A 16,937-nucleotide genomic window follows, 5' to 3' on the forward strand; every position below is an offset into this window, starting at 1 on the left:
GCAAAATTGAAGGGTCAAAGATCAAACAGGAGACCAGCATCACAGTGCATCTTTTGTTTAGCCGCCCAGAGACCTTCTTGTACTTTCCCCAGGCTTCTTCCCTCCTGTCCACTCAACACGCATTTATTGAGCATCGCTTTGCCCAGAGATGTTTGGAGTCAGAAGTAAAGAAAATAGGCACAGCCCTTTCCTCTTGAAATCTGTAAGTGAACAATTATAGGAAACTAGATGCAGGATTGGAATACCAGAGAAGGGCAAGATCTCTCTGAGGAGCTGCCTTTTAAGATGAGGCCTAAGAGATGAGAGGGAGCCAGCAGTAGGAACAAGCTAGGCATAGAGAGCCATCCTGCTGGAACACCAGGCTGAAAGGAGGCCCTGGGATTGGGGGAGGTTGACAAGGGACAGCAGGCAGGGCCAGGCTCCCAGGCCAGGAGCAGGACAAGTCTGTGTTTCACACCAACACAGTGGAATCCACCAAATGGTTCCAGGCAGGAGGACGGCATGATCTTACTTATGTGTTATAAAGATGGCTCTGTCTACAGAATGGGGAAATAAGATGGGGGTCAAATAGAAACAGGGGAAGGAGGCCCCCAGAGACTTGGGGAGGAATGAAGAGATTGAATTTGAAATCTTTGGGGATGTAGAAATAACAAGATGAGCTGCTAATGTGAAGATGAGGGGGAGGGACACCTGGCTTGAGACTTCTGGCTTAAGCACCTGGGTGCCCATTTGAGGGAGGGAGAGCTGGAGCAATCAATAGTTCCATTTTGGACATGTTCCATCAGAGACGGCCAGGGACATGCAGGGGGAGATGTCAGGTAGACAGGTGGATATATGAGTCTGAGCTTGGGCTGGGCATTTGGGCTGGAGATATAAATTTGGGGGTTGTCAGTCATGGGAATGGATATTATCGGCGAGTGAGAGGGGAGAGAAGAGAAGGAGGCCCAGCACCAGGCCTGGGGATCCCAACATGAAGAGGGGGGAGATGAGAAACTGCGATGGAGGAAAGGAGAGGAAGCCAGAGAGAGGAACACCAGAAGAGGGTGGCCCTGAGTCCCAGAGAGGACAGGCGTCATGAGGGAGTGATGGGACAGAGGCAGAGGGAGCAGCGGTGGTGCCCAGCACTGCTGAGAGGCCAGAGGCAAAAGGACCAAATGGGCCTCCCTAGCTGTGGCCAGTGAGAGCCAACCATGACAGTGGCAAGAGTGGAAGCTGAGGGTGGAAGGTGGGTTGGGGTGGGCCACGGTCAGGGTGAAGGTGGAAGACCATGTGAAGACAACCCTTTTGAGAAGTTTGGTTGAAATGGGGAATAAAGAAATCTCCCCACGGAGGATGAGCGTCCAAGGGCAGGACGTTCGGGACAAGAAGCACTAGTGTCTGGAAACTTAGGAAGCAATCGTGGCAGAGCAGGAGGTCATGCCTGGGGTCTGTTGTGTTTTTTGAGTGACGGTGAGAAGGTGTCGTTGTGTAACTCTTCACAGTTTACCAAGCGTTGTCACACACACTCTCACACTTAATCCTCACAGCTATCCTGTGAGGTACGCAGCAGCCTCCAGTTCAGGACGCAGCTGAAGCTCAGGGGATTGAGTGACAAGCTCAAGGTCAGAGCCAGGAACTGGCAGAGCCAGGCCCACTCCCAGCTGCCGTTGGCCTGACCCAAGCAGGCCCATCCTTGGCTACTAGAAGTCATAGCTGCCTGTCAAGGTCATGGGACTTTGTCCTACTTCCTGGCCCATTTGACTGTGCTTCAGAGACCCCTGGTTTTCTCCAGTGCCCAGCAATCTCCGGCAGGTGTTAGAGAGAGGACATGTGTGACCCCATGTAGCTCACATCCAGCTCCCAGGCTCCTCTGGGTGGACACTGGTGCCACAGAGTGACTGTGGGCAAGTCGTCTCAGCTCTGTGCCTCGGTCTCCCCATCCTGGGATCGCCACCAGGATGAAGTAAGATTGTGGTCTGAAGTGCTGAGTACGGTGCTGGGCATGTGGGGTCTGCTCTGCTCAGGCCCCCACGACTACTCTGATCTACTCATTCACTCCCTTGCTCATTCCCACGTCACCTTCTCCTGCCTCACGTCACGCCAGGTACAGCACATGGCGGGATGCAGTCGCTCCGTGTCCTTCCTGGGCTCAAGAAGCTTGTGTTTAGTGAGGGAAGGGACATCGGGACACAAACACCTCTGCCCTCCCAGGAACCAGCAAGGTGCAAAACCCTGTGGGGATTCAGCAGAGAGAAGGTCACATCCAGCCAGGGCAGTGGGGGCAGGCATTGCAGGAGGCCAGGAGGGCGGAACATTCCCCACAGGGGGCGCGGCTGCAGCTGAGCAAAGACACAGGCACAGCTGGAAAGGGCAGAGCATCTTCAGGGCAGGACAAGGAAGCAGACCGAGTGTCAGCTCCCTGGAGAAGAGGGAGGGAATGGGCTGGTTTTCCTGGGAGAGGATCTTAAGAGACTCTGGGCAGCAGGCCAGCCAAGGGCAGCCAGGCAGAGGGAAGCTCTGGCAACCTGAGCATTGTCCCCTGGACTTACGTAGTGCTTGTTAAGAACCCCACTCAGGAGCTGTTGGGCGGGCTCCATGTCTAGGCATACCTAGGGGTACAGGTCGGGGGACAGAGAGGCAGAGCATCAGACTGTCCAGGCCACCATGTAGGCTTGGGGACATCTCATGATTCAGGCTCACTCTGTAACAGATCGAAGAATTTGACCTGGCCTAGCAACCTCACCCCACGATCCTCTCAGAGGATCCCATGGAACTAGCTCCCCCATTTTCTTCCAAGAACAGATGAGCCACAGCTGTCTTCTCCCCCAAGGTCATTACCATGGATACAAGAACCTTGTGCATATGCCAGACACCCCAGATTCAGGGCAAAAAGATGCCTCCAAAACGTGGGGAGGCCATGGTTCCTCCCTCCTGTTGGGGCTGAATCCAGAGGGTGGCGAGCACAGAAGTGTCAATGTTGGACTTTGTGTGGAGTCTCCCCAGCCACAACCAAGGGGAGACACCTGCTCTGCCCATCTGATAAGGTCACTGTTAGAGTCATGGACCCCCAGGCCCCCACCCAGTGGTTTCTACACTTCAGCTCTGGAATCCCCTGCCCAACATAGAATTGTAGAAGGTGATGCATGAATTAATCAGATGCATCGACATGAAAACGCTCTGGCTGCAGCTGAGAATGAAAGACCCAGAGGCACACCGCCACCACTGCACTTGTCCACCCACTTGTGTCCCTCTTGTTAGCCCAACTCTCTCATTTTACCGAAGAGAAACCCAGCTGTTAGAGAGGGGAACTGACCAGCCCAAGGTCTCCAACCTAACCTCTGGCAGAATGCTAAGACCTTTAAGAAGCAAAGGAGAGCAAAGATGAGAAAGCATTTTGTAAACTGTAAAGTGCTGTAGAAAGGTAGGACTATCATCATCTTCACCATTTACGTGAAGTCCTCAGGCTATTTCTCAGAGTCACTACTTTGGGGGAGGCTGCCAGGTAAAAGCAGGCCTAGGGTCAAGAATGTTGGCATCATAGAGTGGAAGGAACATGGACTTTGGACCCTGGAGACGTAACTAGAGGCCCGATTGCTGCCACTTGGAGTCTGTGAATCCTTGGACGTCATTTTACCTCAGTTTCCTGTTCTAGAAAAATGTCTTCTTCCTGGGATTGTGCAGTGCTCCAGCAGGACAATGCATGAAACGCTTTTAAGAAAGCTCAAGCGCTCTGTGAATACAGTCATCTTCCAAGGCACAGTACTGATGGGGGAGCAGAGGCCCCAAGGCCTTGGGGACCATGGTTTAACACTCTCAAGGCACTTTCTGTCCCCTGGGGCTGGAGCCAGCTGCTGACAGCGCTGGAACCCAAGCATCTGTCTCCCCTGCCTAGACAGTCTCCAGAGGTGACGTGGCGCCCTTGATGCACAGCCTCAGATGCACTTTTTCAAGGTACCTAAGGTGCGACCTTCCATCACTGGGTGCTGACTCAGCCCCCCGCAAGCCCCGTCTCTCCTTCTGCACACTGTGGGTGCCAGAAGGCACCCGGCCAGCTGCTCAGCATCCCCCAAACTTTGCTGGCTTCGGTATCTTGGTTTCAAAAGAGAAGGCCAGTCGGGATCTGTTTCAGAAAAGAAAGAAGTGATCTCTCCCAAAGATCTGGAGGGTTCTGTCTGCCCTTCCCAAGGTTCTCCTCATCTAGACCTATCTCAGGATGGGTTGGTGCTTCCAGGAAGTGGGAGGTCTTCTGACAGTTGTGGTTAGGCTGCCTGGGGGGTAGCCTTAGGCTCACTGCTGTCCTGCCGGGGCTTCATTTTCTCCAAATGTCAAGGCCATGGGCATGTAAACCCTTAGACCTCAGACATAGGCTCTGAGGCTTCATTCATTCAGTCACTCTTTGAATATTTATTGAGCACTTATTGTGTGCCAGGTATTCAGGCACAAAATGAACAGAGTTCTGTTCTCGTGGAAGCTGATGTTCCAACGGACAACCAGAGAAGGAAGAGATAAACAAGCAGATGGATTACAGGTGGAAGAAACTGTGGGGAAGAGATCAGGGCAAGGGAGAAGGAGCCCAGGGCAGTGGTGGTTGTGGACTTCGAGACTGTGGTCAGGGAAGACCTGCCTGAGAAGGAGCAGTTGAGTGAGGACCTTGAGGTGGTGACAGAGGGAGCCAGCTGTGTGAATATCTGGAGGAGCAGCATCCCAGAGGGAACAACACCTGAGGCAAGACAGGCCTGGGACCGTGGTGTGGCAAGGAAGCCTCGTGGGTACAAAAGAGGACCAGAAGTGTTGGCCTGAGAGATGAGGAGTAATGGGCAGCTTTATCTTTTGTCTTGAGCTCCTTAGGAAAAGAGATAGAGCAGGTCTGCCTGGTAACCTTAGATGGGTCCCTATTCTCTCATGGAAGACAGTAATTTCATATGACTTTGTAAATGGTGGGACTTCCTGTCAGGAGAGAGTTATTCCATCCTCGGAGTCACAGCCTTCTGTTCTCCAGGGCTCATTCATGCTAGGTCTCTTGTTAGAGCAGAAAGGCCCTGGGCTCCAGCTCCAGCACCTGACGATGGTGTTACCTTGGGAAACCTCTGAGCTTCAGTTTCCCTGATGAACCTCACCAGTCACCTCGTCTGTAAAATGGGTTAATAATACAACCCCCATGCCAATCTCATTTGATAATTGTTAGATTTAAATTAATGAGGTCATTTATGTAAGCGGCGCCTTTTACATTGAAATGGCCAAGATAAACGCTAGGGAAATTTCATTTTCTTCAGTCAGACTTTTGGTAACAGGGTTGTCACTGCCCACTCCCATCTTTCACCCCACTCCTTATATTGGGACCTATCGGGGTCCAGTTGACTCTCATCTTGACTGGGTCCTATCTGATCCTGGGACATTCATCAAACTTCCAATGACCCTCAAGTCAGGGCTCCCTGGGAATCCCTGGGGGTGAATTGCTCCACAGGCCATTGCTCTCCCTGGGTGGGCTGGGCGGGTCCTGCAGCTCTTCCCCAATGTCCCCTCCCCGTCCTCCTCCAGGTACAATGGCCCCAACCTGGTTCTGAAGTATGACCGGGCCCAGAAGCGGCTGGTGAACATCGCGGTAGATGAGCGCAGCTCACCCTACTATGCACTGCGGGACCGCCAGGGGAACGCCATCGGGGTCACAGCCTGCGACATTGACGGGGATGGCCGCGAGGAGATCTACTTCCTCAACACCAATAATGCCTTCTCAGGTAAGCAGTGGGGCCTCAGGCCTCTTTCTCCTGACACCAATGGTAGGGAGGGCCCTGGGGACCCTGGCCCATCCTCAGGCTAATGTCATTGGCTCCAGGCACAGTCTCCTCTGCCTCCAGGACCTCCCTATGTCCAGCAGAGACTCTCAGTTGACCTCTTCTTCTCTTGTGAGGAAGTTTGGGATTCTCATCTCCTGCACCCTGGACTAAGGTTGAATGACATGAACAGGCTGTGTGTCCCCGTCACCTCTGATCTGAGCAGCCCGTCTCCCTCTTCTGCCCCTCCCACCATCCACTGCTCCTGCTGTGGTTCTGCTCTGTCCCCCTCCCATGGGTTGCTTCTGTAGCCAGAAGATGGTCCCTGGAGTCACCCTCTATGCTCTCCTGGGGTCTTTCTCAACTGCTTTTAAATCCTTCAAGGGCCCCCACAGCTTTTCGCTCATGCCGATTCCACAGCTTCTTGCCCAGACAGAGGTGCTGAGTGACTGGGAAGTAGGGGGATACAACTTTGAGGAAGGCAGACCTTGAGTCCATGGATCTTATGCCAGAGCTTCTCAAACTGCAGTGTGCCTCTGAGTCACCTGGGGGTCTTGTGTAAATGTGGGCTCTGGCTCTGCAGGCTGGGGGCATCTAGAACCTGCGTTATTGATGCTCCCAGGCCTTAATGATGCTGCTGGTCCAGGGACCACACTCTGAGTAGCAAGGTTCTATACACTAAGGAATGGATGAAGGAAGTCAATGCCCAGAAGGCTAAATAACAGTGCCCAAAAAACCAGTACTTAAGGAGCACCTACTGTGTGCCAGGCCCCCATCTCCACACTTTATTGCTCTTTCATAAGCCCACAACAACTCAGCCAGGAAGGCACCAGTAGTCCTACTTTAGAGTTGAGGAAAATGAGGCACAAGAGGTGACCTGACTTGCCCAAAACTTCACAGCCCGTAAGTCCCAGGACTTGAAACCAGGGGTCTGACTCCAGATCCTTGCTTTCAGTCAAGACTGTCTACGGCTCTACTCAATCCATATCCTCTGGGGCTTGGAGCGAGTCTGACAGGCAGTGGGCACTCAGGGCTTCACCAATTGGGGGCTGTGTTTGGGGGCTGTGGGACAAGGTAGATCCCTGCTTCCAACTATCACATTTTCTCCAACCTGGCCCTGGCCCACTAGAATGCCGTCCACGCCCGTGGGGCCATACCATCTGCGGGAAAGCCCTGCCATGGCATCCCCTGGGAGAGGCAGACTGGATGTGCTCTGGGCTCCTCCAGATGGCAGTAAGCACTTGGGTTGGCTCTGCATGGTTAAGACCTGTGCAGGCACAGTCCTGGACCCCCCACAGCCTCCTGGAGGCTCTGACTGTCTGGCCCTGGGGCCCCCTTTCCTGTCCCCCACTCCTGCACACTGGCTATCCCCCAAGCCATAATGCTGCCCTATGGACCGTCAGGCCCAGGCCAGGATCCAGCCCTGCTCTGCCCCGATGTTGAGCTCTGCATGAATGGGAGGGGAAGAGGTTGGGGCCCACGCCAGGGGCAGGATGGGCGGCGCTGGCTGGCGGGCAGCCAGGCTTGTGCAGCCAAGAAACAATGAGCCACAGCCCCGAGTGGTGTTTTATGGGTTTTCATCTCATCTTGCCACCAAGTGATGCCTGAGAGATGGTAATTATCCCTACACAAATATCAGGGCATGATTACCCAGCTGGATTTACTGCCCTCTCTCCAACCAAGCCAAGATTGGATTAGGACACAATTAATTGATGGGCTGATCAACTCTTTAATGTGGGGCAAGGTCAGGAAGGGAGCAGCATCAAGGGGTGTCATAGAAGGGGCAAATCCCCAGGAAGGTTCTGGAAGGCCAGGAAGCAAGAACAGGGACAGCCGTGGAAGGGCTGTCCTAGGTGGGTTCAGCAGGCAGGATGAGAGAGGAAGGGACAGACTCGCCCCCACTCAGCTAACACAGAGCACTCGTATGAGGCCCCAGGGTGTCTGTGGCTGTGAGCCCTCCCACACTCTTAAGAGTGCTCCCCCGTGGATCCCAGGGCAGTGGTTTCCCTGCCCAGCTGCCCCAGAAGCTTCCAACAACCCAGCTGAGCTGTGCCCCAACACACAGGCAACCCAACACAAGCCTGCAGACGGACCCAGTTAGCAGATTGTAATGCTCCCAGCTAGTGCCCGCTCGTGGCCTAAGATGAGGGCCACTGCCTCAGAATCTGCCAGTTACATGCTCAGCCCAGCCATGGCCCCATCCACCCACGGATGTTTCCACTCCACTGAGCACCTACTGAGTTCCGGGCACTCTTCTAGGCAATGAGGACACCAGTGCATGAACCACAAAAATTCCGTCCTGAAGCTCACAGTCTCCCCCAACCCAGCCTCCTTCTCCAAGGATCCAAACCCCCGCCCCCAGCCCCCAGGACTCTGAGCTCCTTGAGGATAAAGTTCCTGCATTGGTCATCCCGTGATCCCTAATGGCTGGAGCCAGACCTTGACCATCCTGAACGCTCAATTAAAATTGGATAAATAAGTCCAGGAAGAGCTGGAGGGACTGAGCCATTGAGCCTGAGCAGAGGTTTGCCAATAGAGGGCAAGGGTAGGCAGGCTAGGTGGAGGCCCAGGAAGGCCAGGGCCATAAGGCATAAGTGCTCAGAGGCCCAGAGCTGGGGCAAGGTTGACAGTGCCCAGCAGCCTCAGCCCCAGGCCCATACCTCTTGGTGACCTTCTGTGGGTTTGAGGGATACCTGTGGGTTTGAGTTAATTTTTCAGTTGAGTGATCCAATTGATTCATCGACAGGGGCTGGGGTGTGGAGCCGGGACATTTGTGCCAGGTCAGCACTTCTTGGGTCCAGCTGGCACGGCACTCAGCCATGGCCACCTGGCACACTGTGGGAGATCCTGAGAGCCACTCCAGGAACCCCAGCCAGCGCAGTCCATGGCCTTCAGGATGCTAGAGGCACCTGCAGAAAAACAGTCGCTCTCCCTTCCTTCAGCTGGCCTTTGGGGTGTCAGCACTGGAGTCCCTGGAAGAGGCTGAGACCATGCAGTGTCCTGTGGAATCAGCTGGACCTACACCTTCTTCACTGGGTGACCTTGGGTGAGATGTGTGGCCTCTCTCAGCCTTGACTCTCTCATTCATAGGAAAGAAAAAACATCATGAGTCAGCTTCATAAACTCAGCTCCCTCCAACGGTCCACAGACTGTATTGAGGTCATTACCATCTCTCCTGGTGCGGCCTTTCCAGTCCTCCCTCCAGTCTTCTCTTCCCCACTACATTTTCACCCAAAGCATCTGTACTTGCTGTTCCCTCTGCCTGAAATGCTTTTCCCACTGATTTTCTCAAGGTTCAATCCTCAAGTAAGGTCTCCCTGAACACCTTATCTAAAATCACACCCTGGTCAGTCCCTGTGCCCTTCCGTGGCTTAGATTTCCTTCCCAATATTTACCCCTGACCGAAGTGTTCCATTCTTGTTAGGGGTTCACCTCTCCTACTAGTATTACCTCCGGAGGGTGGGAGCAGGTAGGAACTTGGTCTTGTTCACTGTTGTCCTTCAGGACCCAAGGAAGTGCCTGTCACGTAGTAAACATTAAATACTTATTTTTGAATGAACAACTGGGAGAACGAATGGAAATCTCTTACTGTGACAACCAGGACTGCAGAAGCACTAACAGTAGCTGTTGTAATTCTGTGGCTATGAAAAAGACAGAGCCTCTGAAAGTGTCCTTGGAAACCACAGGCCTTCCTCCTGGCCCATGGGCAAGAGCCTAGGAGCAGGAAGAGGAGAGACCATGGTGTGAAAAAGACACCAGCCAGATGAGGGTGCCAAGTGGGCATGGGAAGTAGATGGGCCGCAGGGGAGGGGGGTTGACTATCCCCCCAAGAAGGAAACGCTCTGATGCCTTAATTGACCTAGAAAAAATAAGCCAGGGACTTTCAGACAATGCTCTTCTGTGCCACCCAGGTAAAAGGGTAAGCAGGGCAAAGGGTGATGAGAGGCAGGTGCCAGCACCTGCCTCATCCTCCAGGAACTCAGGACCTCCTGCAGCTCCTGAAGGTTCTGCACGGACCCACCCCAACTGCCTCACTGCGCGGCCCTGAGCAATCCTGCACATGTGACTAGCCTGGGGTAACACAAGTGTGGTGAGAAGTCAGTGGGAACCACTCACTTTATTTTCACTTGCTGAATTCAACAAAATGGGCATTAGACAAGGCACTGTTAAAAAATAATTTATATGCCTCCCTCCTTTCTACAGAAATAGTAGCAGGCCCTGCTCACACTTCTGCTCTTTGATTTGCAATATATTTGGGGTATTATTTCATGGCGGTCTACAGAAGCCTTTCTAATTTTTTTATGGCTATATAGTACTCCATTGTATAGATTTGCCATCAATTTAATTGGTCTTCTATGGGTGAGCATTTAGATTGCTTGCAGTCATTTTGTCCTTACAAAGAATGCCACTGAATGAATAAGCCTGCACAATATGCCATTTCCCATGATTGCAGGTTTATTTGTAAAATAAATTCATAGAAACAGTGGTTGCGTCAAAGGAATATACACATGTAGTTTTGATAGACGTGCCAAATGGCTCTCCCTAGAGACAGTACTCATTACACTCCCATCAGCCATGTCCCTGAGTGAGCACTTTCCAACACTCACTAACACAATGTTTTATCAATTTTTTTTTGGATTTGCCAATCTGATAGGAAAAAATTGATTTCCAAGTGTAGTTTTAATTTTCATTTTTCTTAAATGAGTGAGGCTGAGAATATTTTTATATATTTGAAACTCTTGTCTGCTCATAGCCTCTGCCCATTTTTTCCTATTGATTATTGGTCTTTTTCTTATCGATTTGAAACACCTCTTTATAAATTAGGGAAATTAGCCCTTCATCTGAAATATGAGTTGCAGATAATTTTCCCTTGCTTGTCATTTTCCTTTTGTCTTTGCTCATGGTGGGTTTTGTAATGTAGAAAACTTTCATTTTTATGGACTCGAATTTATGACTTTTCTTTTATGGTTGCTGGGCTGCATGTCATACCTAGAGAGACCTTCTGCAAGGTTTCTTCCCTTTGGAGAAGGGAAGAAAGAGTGAGGGGGGGAGAGGGAGGGGAGGGTGGGGGGAGAGGGAGGGGAGAGTAGGGGGAAGGGTAGGGGATGGGGGAGAGGAGAGGAGAGGAGAGGAGAGGAGAGGAGAGGAGAAGAGGTGTTAGTTACCACACTACAGAAATGAAAGGGGATTCAGGCGGCCTACACTTCCGGCCTCTTCTGCCTACACAACAGATGAGCGGTTTGCTCTTGAGAGAAGCATCTTGTCCAGCAGCCCCTTTAGCCAGGCCCAGTTCCAACTGCTCCCAAAGGCTCTGCAGCTCTCTATTCAGTGTGATACTTTAGCGTGTGGCTCTGGAATCAGCTGGAAACTCTTAGAAATGCAAGCTCTAGGGCCCTACCCCAGGCCTACTGGACCCAAAGCCCTATTCTAACCTCCAGGAGTTTCCTGTGCTCAGTCAAGCCTGAGAACTTCACCCTCTTTTCCCAGGATTCTCTAAGCCCCAAAGTGGATTCTCAGGTCTCCTGACCTCCCAGCCAGGTTTCACGTGGATGCCAAGTCCTGGTTTTCAACTGCCCAGCATGGCCCATTTGGGAAGATGAGCTCAGGGATGGCTCAGGCTCCCTCTCCGGTCCCCCTCATTGTGCCTTCTCACCCCGGTGAGCAGCGAGAAGGGAGCAGGCTGCCCAACACACAATAAAGAGCAGGGGCCCCAGAGACCACTGGGGCTTGTCCCAACAAAGAAGGAGATTCCTTGGGGGCTGGGGGCTGCCCTGCTCTGGGACACTGGGGAGAGGCTTTGCGGCACTGGACCACCGTTTGAAGTTCAGGAAGCTGTGCAACCTCGGGACCGGAGCCCCACTTCATCTCTGTGAAATGAAGACCAGCCTTCCCAGCAGGACTATGGAGGGACCTAGAGGGGCTGATGTAGGAGGTGCTGGCAGGATTCCCTCTTCCCCCAGGGCAGAGGAAGGAAGGCGGGCTCAGGGATTGTCAGTGGGACCAGGGGAGCCCCAGTGATTCTTTTGAGAAATGTCCTTTGCCTGATCTAGTTCTTTCTCCCCCTGAGGCCATCACTGCTCTGCTGGCTTTCCATTGACTGAGTCTTGTAAAGCATTTAACTTAATGTCACAGTTGCCTCCTGAGATGTGGCTCACTGAGGACCTGCCTGGTCCCGCCCTGCGATCCCCTGGAGGAGGAGGAGGAGGAGGGGAGGGGGAGGGGGAGGGGAGGGGGAGGAGGGGGAAGGGGAGAGGGATGCTATTGTTTACTGACCTTACCATGGGCATTGCTCTGAGCACTTTACATGCATTATCTAATTTAAAGCTCATCACAACCTGGTGAACAGGTGGCCATTCTCATTATCCCTTTTTAAAGATATGAAAAAGACAGAGTGCAAGACTTGCCCCTGGTCAGCCTAGGAAGGCTGTCACTGGCTGCCCCCAACCCTGCTGTTGGGCAGTGATCTCCCTGCCTTGGAGTGAGGTTAGAGGCTGAGGCCTCTGCCCTGTCACACGTGCCTGTTCACTCTTCTTTGCCCCCAGTTTCAGACCACAGTCAAGTCACCTGCCTGCAGGCCTGAGGAGGCATAACACCAGTGACCCTTAGGAAGACCTCCTGATGGCCCTGACTCCTGCTCCAAGTGGCTCCAGGCTGCCCTCTCGGGGCAAAGCTGGGTGTGCAGGGATGATGGGGCAGTGAATGGAAGACCATTTGCCTGATGGACAGCACTGCTCTGGAGACTCTGGTCTTCCTCAGAAGCTCCTTCCCCGTTTTGAATGGTCTGAAGATTCCTCCTCTCTGCCCCTCCCCCCATGCCCCAGTGAGGCTGCTGCCAGAACTTAGTGCTTGACCTAGGCTTCCCCTCTTCCCGCCTCCAACCTCGCTGCTCTGCAGGCTTAAGACCAGTGACCTCTTGCCTGTGCCTTCCTGGCTACCCTGTGACCACCTCGAGTGCACACTGTCTGAAGCCGAGCTCCTCACACATACACACACCTCAGCTGGCCCAAATCCCTGCTTGAATCCCCACCGTGGATGTTCCAGTGCCACACCGGCCAGTCCCTGCCCTTTCTGCTGCAGTCCCTTGTACCCAGAGCTTCCTCCCAACCCCCAGGGCTGCCACACAAATCAGGCCTGAGCACCTACCACAATGGCCACCCACTACATTTTCTCCCATGCCAACCCATCCAACCCTCACTCCACTGCCAGCTTAATCTTTCTGCAAACACCATCTTCCTTTGACACTCCCAGACCAGAAGCCACTTTTGCCCCTTTGCCCTCAGCCCAGGAATTACTGGGTCCCCTGCTCTGCCAGGTCTCTCCTCCCCCACCTGCATGCACCCTCCTCTCTGGGTAAACCCGGGATCCCCCTGTGCCTGCCTAAGCTGCAGAGTGCAGTGCTCAGCATTGGCTTTACACTCAGAAAGATCTCGCTTTGACTCCGTGTCCGCCACTCACCAGCTCTGTGACCCTGGGCAATTGACTTTACCTCCTAACCCTCCACTTCTCCATCTGTAGAACAGGATTAGAGGGTTCGGATGAGATGAGGATTGTGAAAAAGAAAAGGAAAGTGCTTCGTGCAGAGCCTGGCCATACTAAGTGCTGCATACCCAGGAGTTTGCCCCTCCAAGTCAGGTCAGCTGCCTCCTCCCCCAGAAGGCCCTCTCTGATTACAGCGACCTCTTCCATCCTGGTTTCGTGGCATGTCCCAGCTGTATCATCCTGTCCTGGCCTGCTGGTCTTTGGGGATATTAAGCAGGTTTCCTTCTCTCTTGTATCTCAGATACTTCATCTGTACAGTGGGCTTGAAAACAGTACCTCACTCACGGGGTGAGCGAGTGCCTATGTGTGAGGTGCCTGGCACATAGAAAGGGCCCTGGAAGGGTCCAGTAGTACCAGCTTCACCACTGACCCATGGCATCTCCTCTGCCCAACCCTGTTTGTCCTGCAGAGTAAGTGCCCTGGGTCAGGGATAGACACAGTCTCTCCCCCAGGTCTCATACGGCACCTGGCAGTGCATGGTGAGAACCTGAACCCTATCCACCGAGTCTTCCCACTGGTCACCCACCAGCAACTGGAGCTCCACCAGACTCAGAGCTCCCAAGCTCCTTGAATATCAAGGTGCCAGAATCGGCCTGGAATGGGAATTCTAAGACTTGCTTCTCATGGGGCCTGTGTGCTCTCCAGAGAGCCACCCTTCCCCTGAATGCCCTCCTGTCTATCCCAGGGACCCAAGAGAGTCCCCTTCTGCTGTTCCTAGCAGCCTCTCCACTCCCGGAGCAGCTGTGTCCCTGCCTTGGTGAGGGGCCCTAGGGCAGAGTACCACTACCAGGAGCCAGGAGGTAGGCGGACAGGCCGACACGGACCAGGGGCTAGTGCTGGGTGTTTATTGCCTGTGCCATCGACCCGCACAGCTCGCTGTTTATCTGTCTTCCTGACACACCTAATTACCCAGGTTGCAGCTGCCAGCGAGTTTGCTCTTCCTAAATCACAGGCTCCCATCCCTCCTGTCGCCCAGGCCTCTGGGCCTCTGCCTGCAGAAGGGCTGCCATTGATTTTGCCGTTCCCATTTATGATCTACAAGACTCTGCATCGCTGTTGCACATTTTACCTTAATTAGTTTATTCTTCTGGGCGTCACTGGTGAGCTCAGAGCCAGGAGGCTGGCAAGAGGGAGAGGCTAAGAGCACATGGCACCCCAAATTCCTCTGGCCACAAAGCCCAGAGCCTGCTCAGCACCCTAGGACAGCAACCTGCAAGATCAGTGCCGGTTCTCTGGGGCACTGCATAGGTGAGCTTCACAAAGGGTTTCCATGGCCAAGTATGTTTGGGAAAGGCTGGACTTGATAAAATTAAGAGGGTAATTTATTGCAGGAGTTTTCAAAGTTTTAGTAGATGGATGTCTGTTGAAACTATTCGGGAGTTAGGCGAGTGTGTAGTCTTTTCTAAACTCAGGTGAAACAGAATCCTTTCTCCAGGCAACTGGCGTGGACTGGGGCTCCACAAAGCACACTTGGGAAGCGCTGCCTCAGTGGGCAGGAGGAACTAGAGATGATGAGCCAGACAGAAGGGAACCGAATACCCTCGGGCCAATTTTTTCCTTCTCGTCTAGCTGAGGCAGGAGCTTGGTGGCTTCAGAAATTTCTCACACTGAATCCAGAGGTGCCTATCAGAGCTCTGCCAGCTCCAGCTGCCAGCAGCTGCTTTCTCAACCCAAGTTTTGGAGGAGTGTAACCAAGGCATTTCAGGAGGGAACCAAGCCAGCTAAGGGGTCCCTGGTTTGACAGAGATGGACAAGCATTGCTTGCTGTTGGTGAAGGCTGGAAACCTGAAAGCCTGCAAGGGCCATCCTCAGAGGCCCCCGGGCATCTGGAAGTGATGACAAGCTTGCCACTGCTTCCAGAACAGCCGTGATGACAGCAGCCCAAATCCAAGCCCCTCTCCACAGTCTTGAAATCCAAAACACTCTGGAAGCCTCAAACGCTTTTATTAAGTTTGTGGGAAACTCAATGGATAACAAAACATAGCCTGAGCTGATGTGAACTATTTATAAGCTTTATTTGTCCCACTTAACGTGAATATTCATGTTTAACTGCAGAAATATTAATGTGTTTAATTATGGGGTGCCACCCCCAGTCCCTGCTGGGGTGTTATGTAGCCAATGGTATGCACACCAGGTTACCTGTCTAAAATAAAAATCTAAACTTCTAGACACATTGGGACCCAGGGGTGTCTGCCAGGGGCTGTGGGCCTGCGGTGGTGGGAAGCTGTCACTGCCCTGCCTCAGCCTGCAGGACCTGTGACCAGGGCATCATGTGTGTTTTCTCATGTGATGCCCACATCTATGCTGAGCACAAGGCACAGCTCTTATCACGATTCTCAGATGAGGAAACTGACGCCAGAAGAGGATAAAGAGCTTACCAGGGCTTCAGCTCCCCCTGTGGGCCTCCCTCCCCAGCCACTCAGCGCTGGGCAGACCTGCAACCTGTGGTTCCCCACAAACCTCCCCTACAGTCACGCTGCAGACCTGGCTCACTCCCCATGAGGAGGCTTTCCCTCCTCCGTGGATCAGGGCCTCAGCTGCCTCTCCAGTGTAGGCAGGGATCGGGTGGCCCTGCTCCGTATCCAGTCAGCATCCCTGAGGCCTGTTCCAGATCCCACCAATGGTGCTTCCCATCTGAGCGACCCATCTGAGGTCTCAGGAAGCCCCAAACAACACCCTTCAGACCCTCGTGGTAAACTGGGACGCAGTTGCCACGGCCATTCTCTTTCACAAATAAGAAAACTGAGGCCTAGAGGTCCCTTGTCCTCCCCTGGCTGGGATCCACGGCTCTCACGGCAAGCCTACACTCACACCCACTCACACTCCTTCCCTCACCTTCCCACACCCACCACACGCACATGTTTGCACCCATTCTCTCCTCCCACTCACTTGTTCTCTTACACACACTTGCACACTCTGACCCTGTGCCCTCAGCCACACACTCATCCTCACACTCACACTCTCTCCCCCCACAAATCCGCTCCACCTGCCTCCCTACCCTTGCACACTTGCCGGATCTCATGCTCACACTCGCATGCGCACCTCAGCCACACACTCGCTGTCACACTCACACATTTACACACTCACAGAGTCACTAACCTTCACCAAATCCCTGCAGTGCGGAGCTCACGTCTCTAAAGGACCTTGGAGAGTAGCTCATCTATAAAATGGGGAAAATCATTTCCATCTAATAGTAACTACCATTTTGGGGGGCACTGTGCCAAACCTGTAATGGGCAGCTTCTCATTTATTCCTTGCCATAAACTTGACTGTAGTTTTTATTGTCATTCTCATTTACAAACAGAAAAACTGATCCCAACCAAGCAACTTGCCCAAAGTCTGGAACCCAAAAGTAGAATGGAGGCAGAAATGAGATTGTGACTTCCTCTCCCTTACTGTAAACCCCAAGTTCATAACCATTGTCCCAGGCTGTCTCCCTCAGCCTAAGCCAACCAGAGGGTCAAGTTCACAACTGAAAACATCTAAGCACCCCCAAATACAGAGTCCTACCTACTTGAGATCTTGCTTGAAGCTAAGAACCGCCGTGGTCCCAGCCACCTTGCAACAGGTCCCAGGAGACACACCCAGAGGCCAGAATCTGCACCCTGGTCCATCCATCCAATCTGATCCTCCTTTCCTTCTCTCTCC

The 16,937-nt window shown here is 53.0% G+C and overlaps 1 protein-coding gene and 1 long non-coding RNA gene across 9 annotated transcripts in view; one reads left to right on the forward strand and one right to left on the reverse strand.

The window, feature by feature from the left end:
• Nucleotides 1–16,937, forward strand: part of CRTAC1 (cartilage acidic protein 1) — a 135,274-nt gene that overhangs the window by 77,261 nt on the left and 41,076 nt on the right. For all 6 annotated transcript variants that reach the window (XM_079137837.1, XM_079137834.1, XM_079137833.1 and 3 more), the window contains exon 3: nt 5,518–5,714. In XM_079137837.1, coding sequence (XP_078993963.1) covers nt 5,518–5,714 — 197 coding nt within the window. The remainder of the gene's footprint in view (nt 1–5,517; nt 5,715–16,937) is intronic.
• Nucleotides 1–16,937, reverse strand: part of LOC306659912 — a 39,156-nt gene that overhangs the window by 14,340 nt on the left and 7,879 nt on the right. Inside the window, exon 1 of one of the 3 annotated variants that reach the window (XR_013763484.1) lies at nt 16,800–16,934. The exons of the other annotated variants lie outside the window; for them this stretch is intronic. This is a non-coding gene — a long non-coding RNA (uncharacterized lncRNA). Of the gene's footprint in view, nt 1–16,799; nt 16,935–16,937 lie in introns of those variants that run through there. 3 annotated transcript variants of the gene reach the window in all.

The sequence above is a fragment of the Sciurus vulgaris genome, assembly GCF_902686455.1.
Source record: "Sciurus vulgaris genome assembly, chromosome: 4".
In the NCBI taxonomy this organism is placed as follows: domain Eukaryota; kingdom Metazoa; phylum Chordata; class Mammalia; order Rodentia; family Sciuridae; genus Sciurus; species Sciurus vulgaris.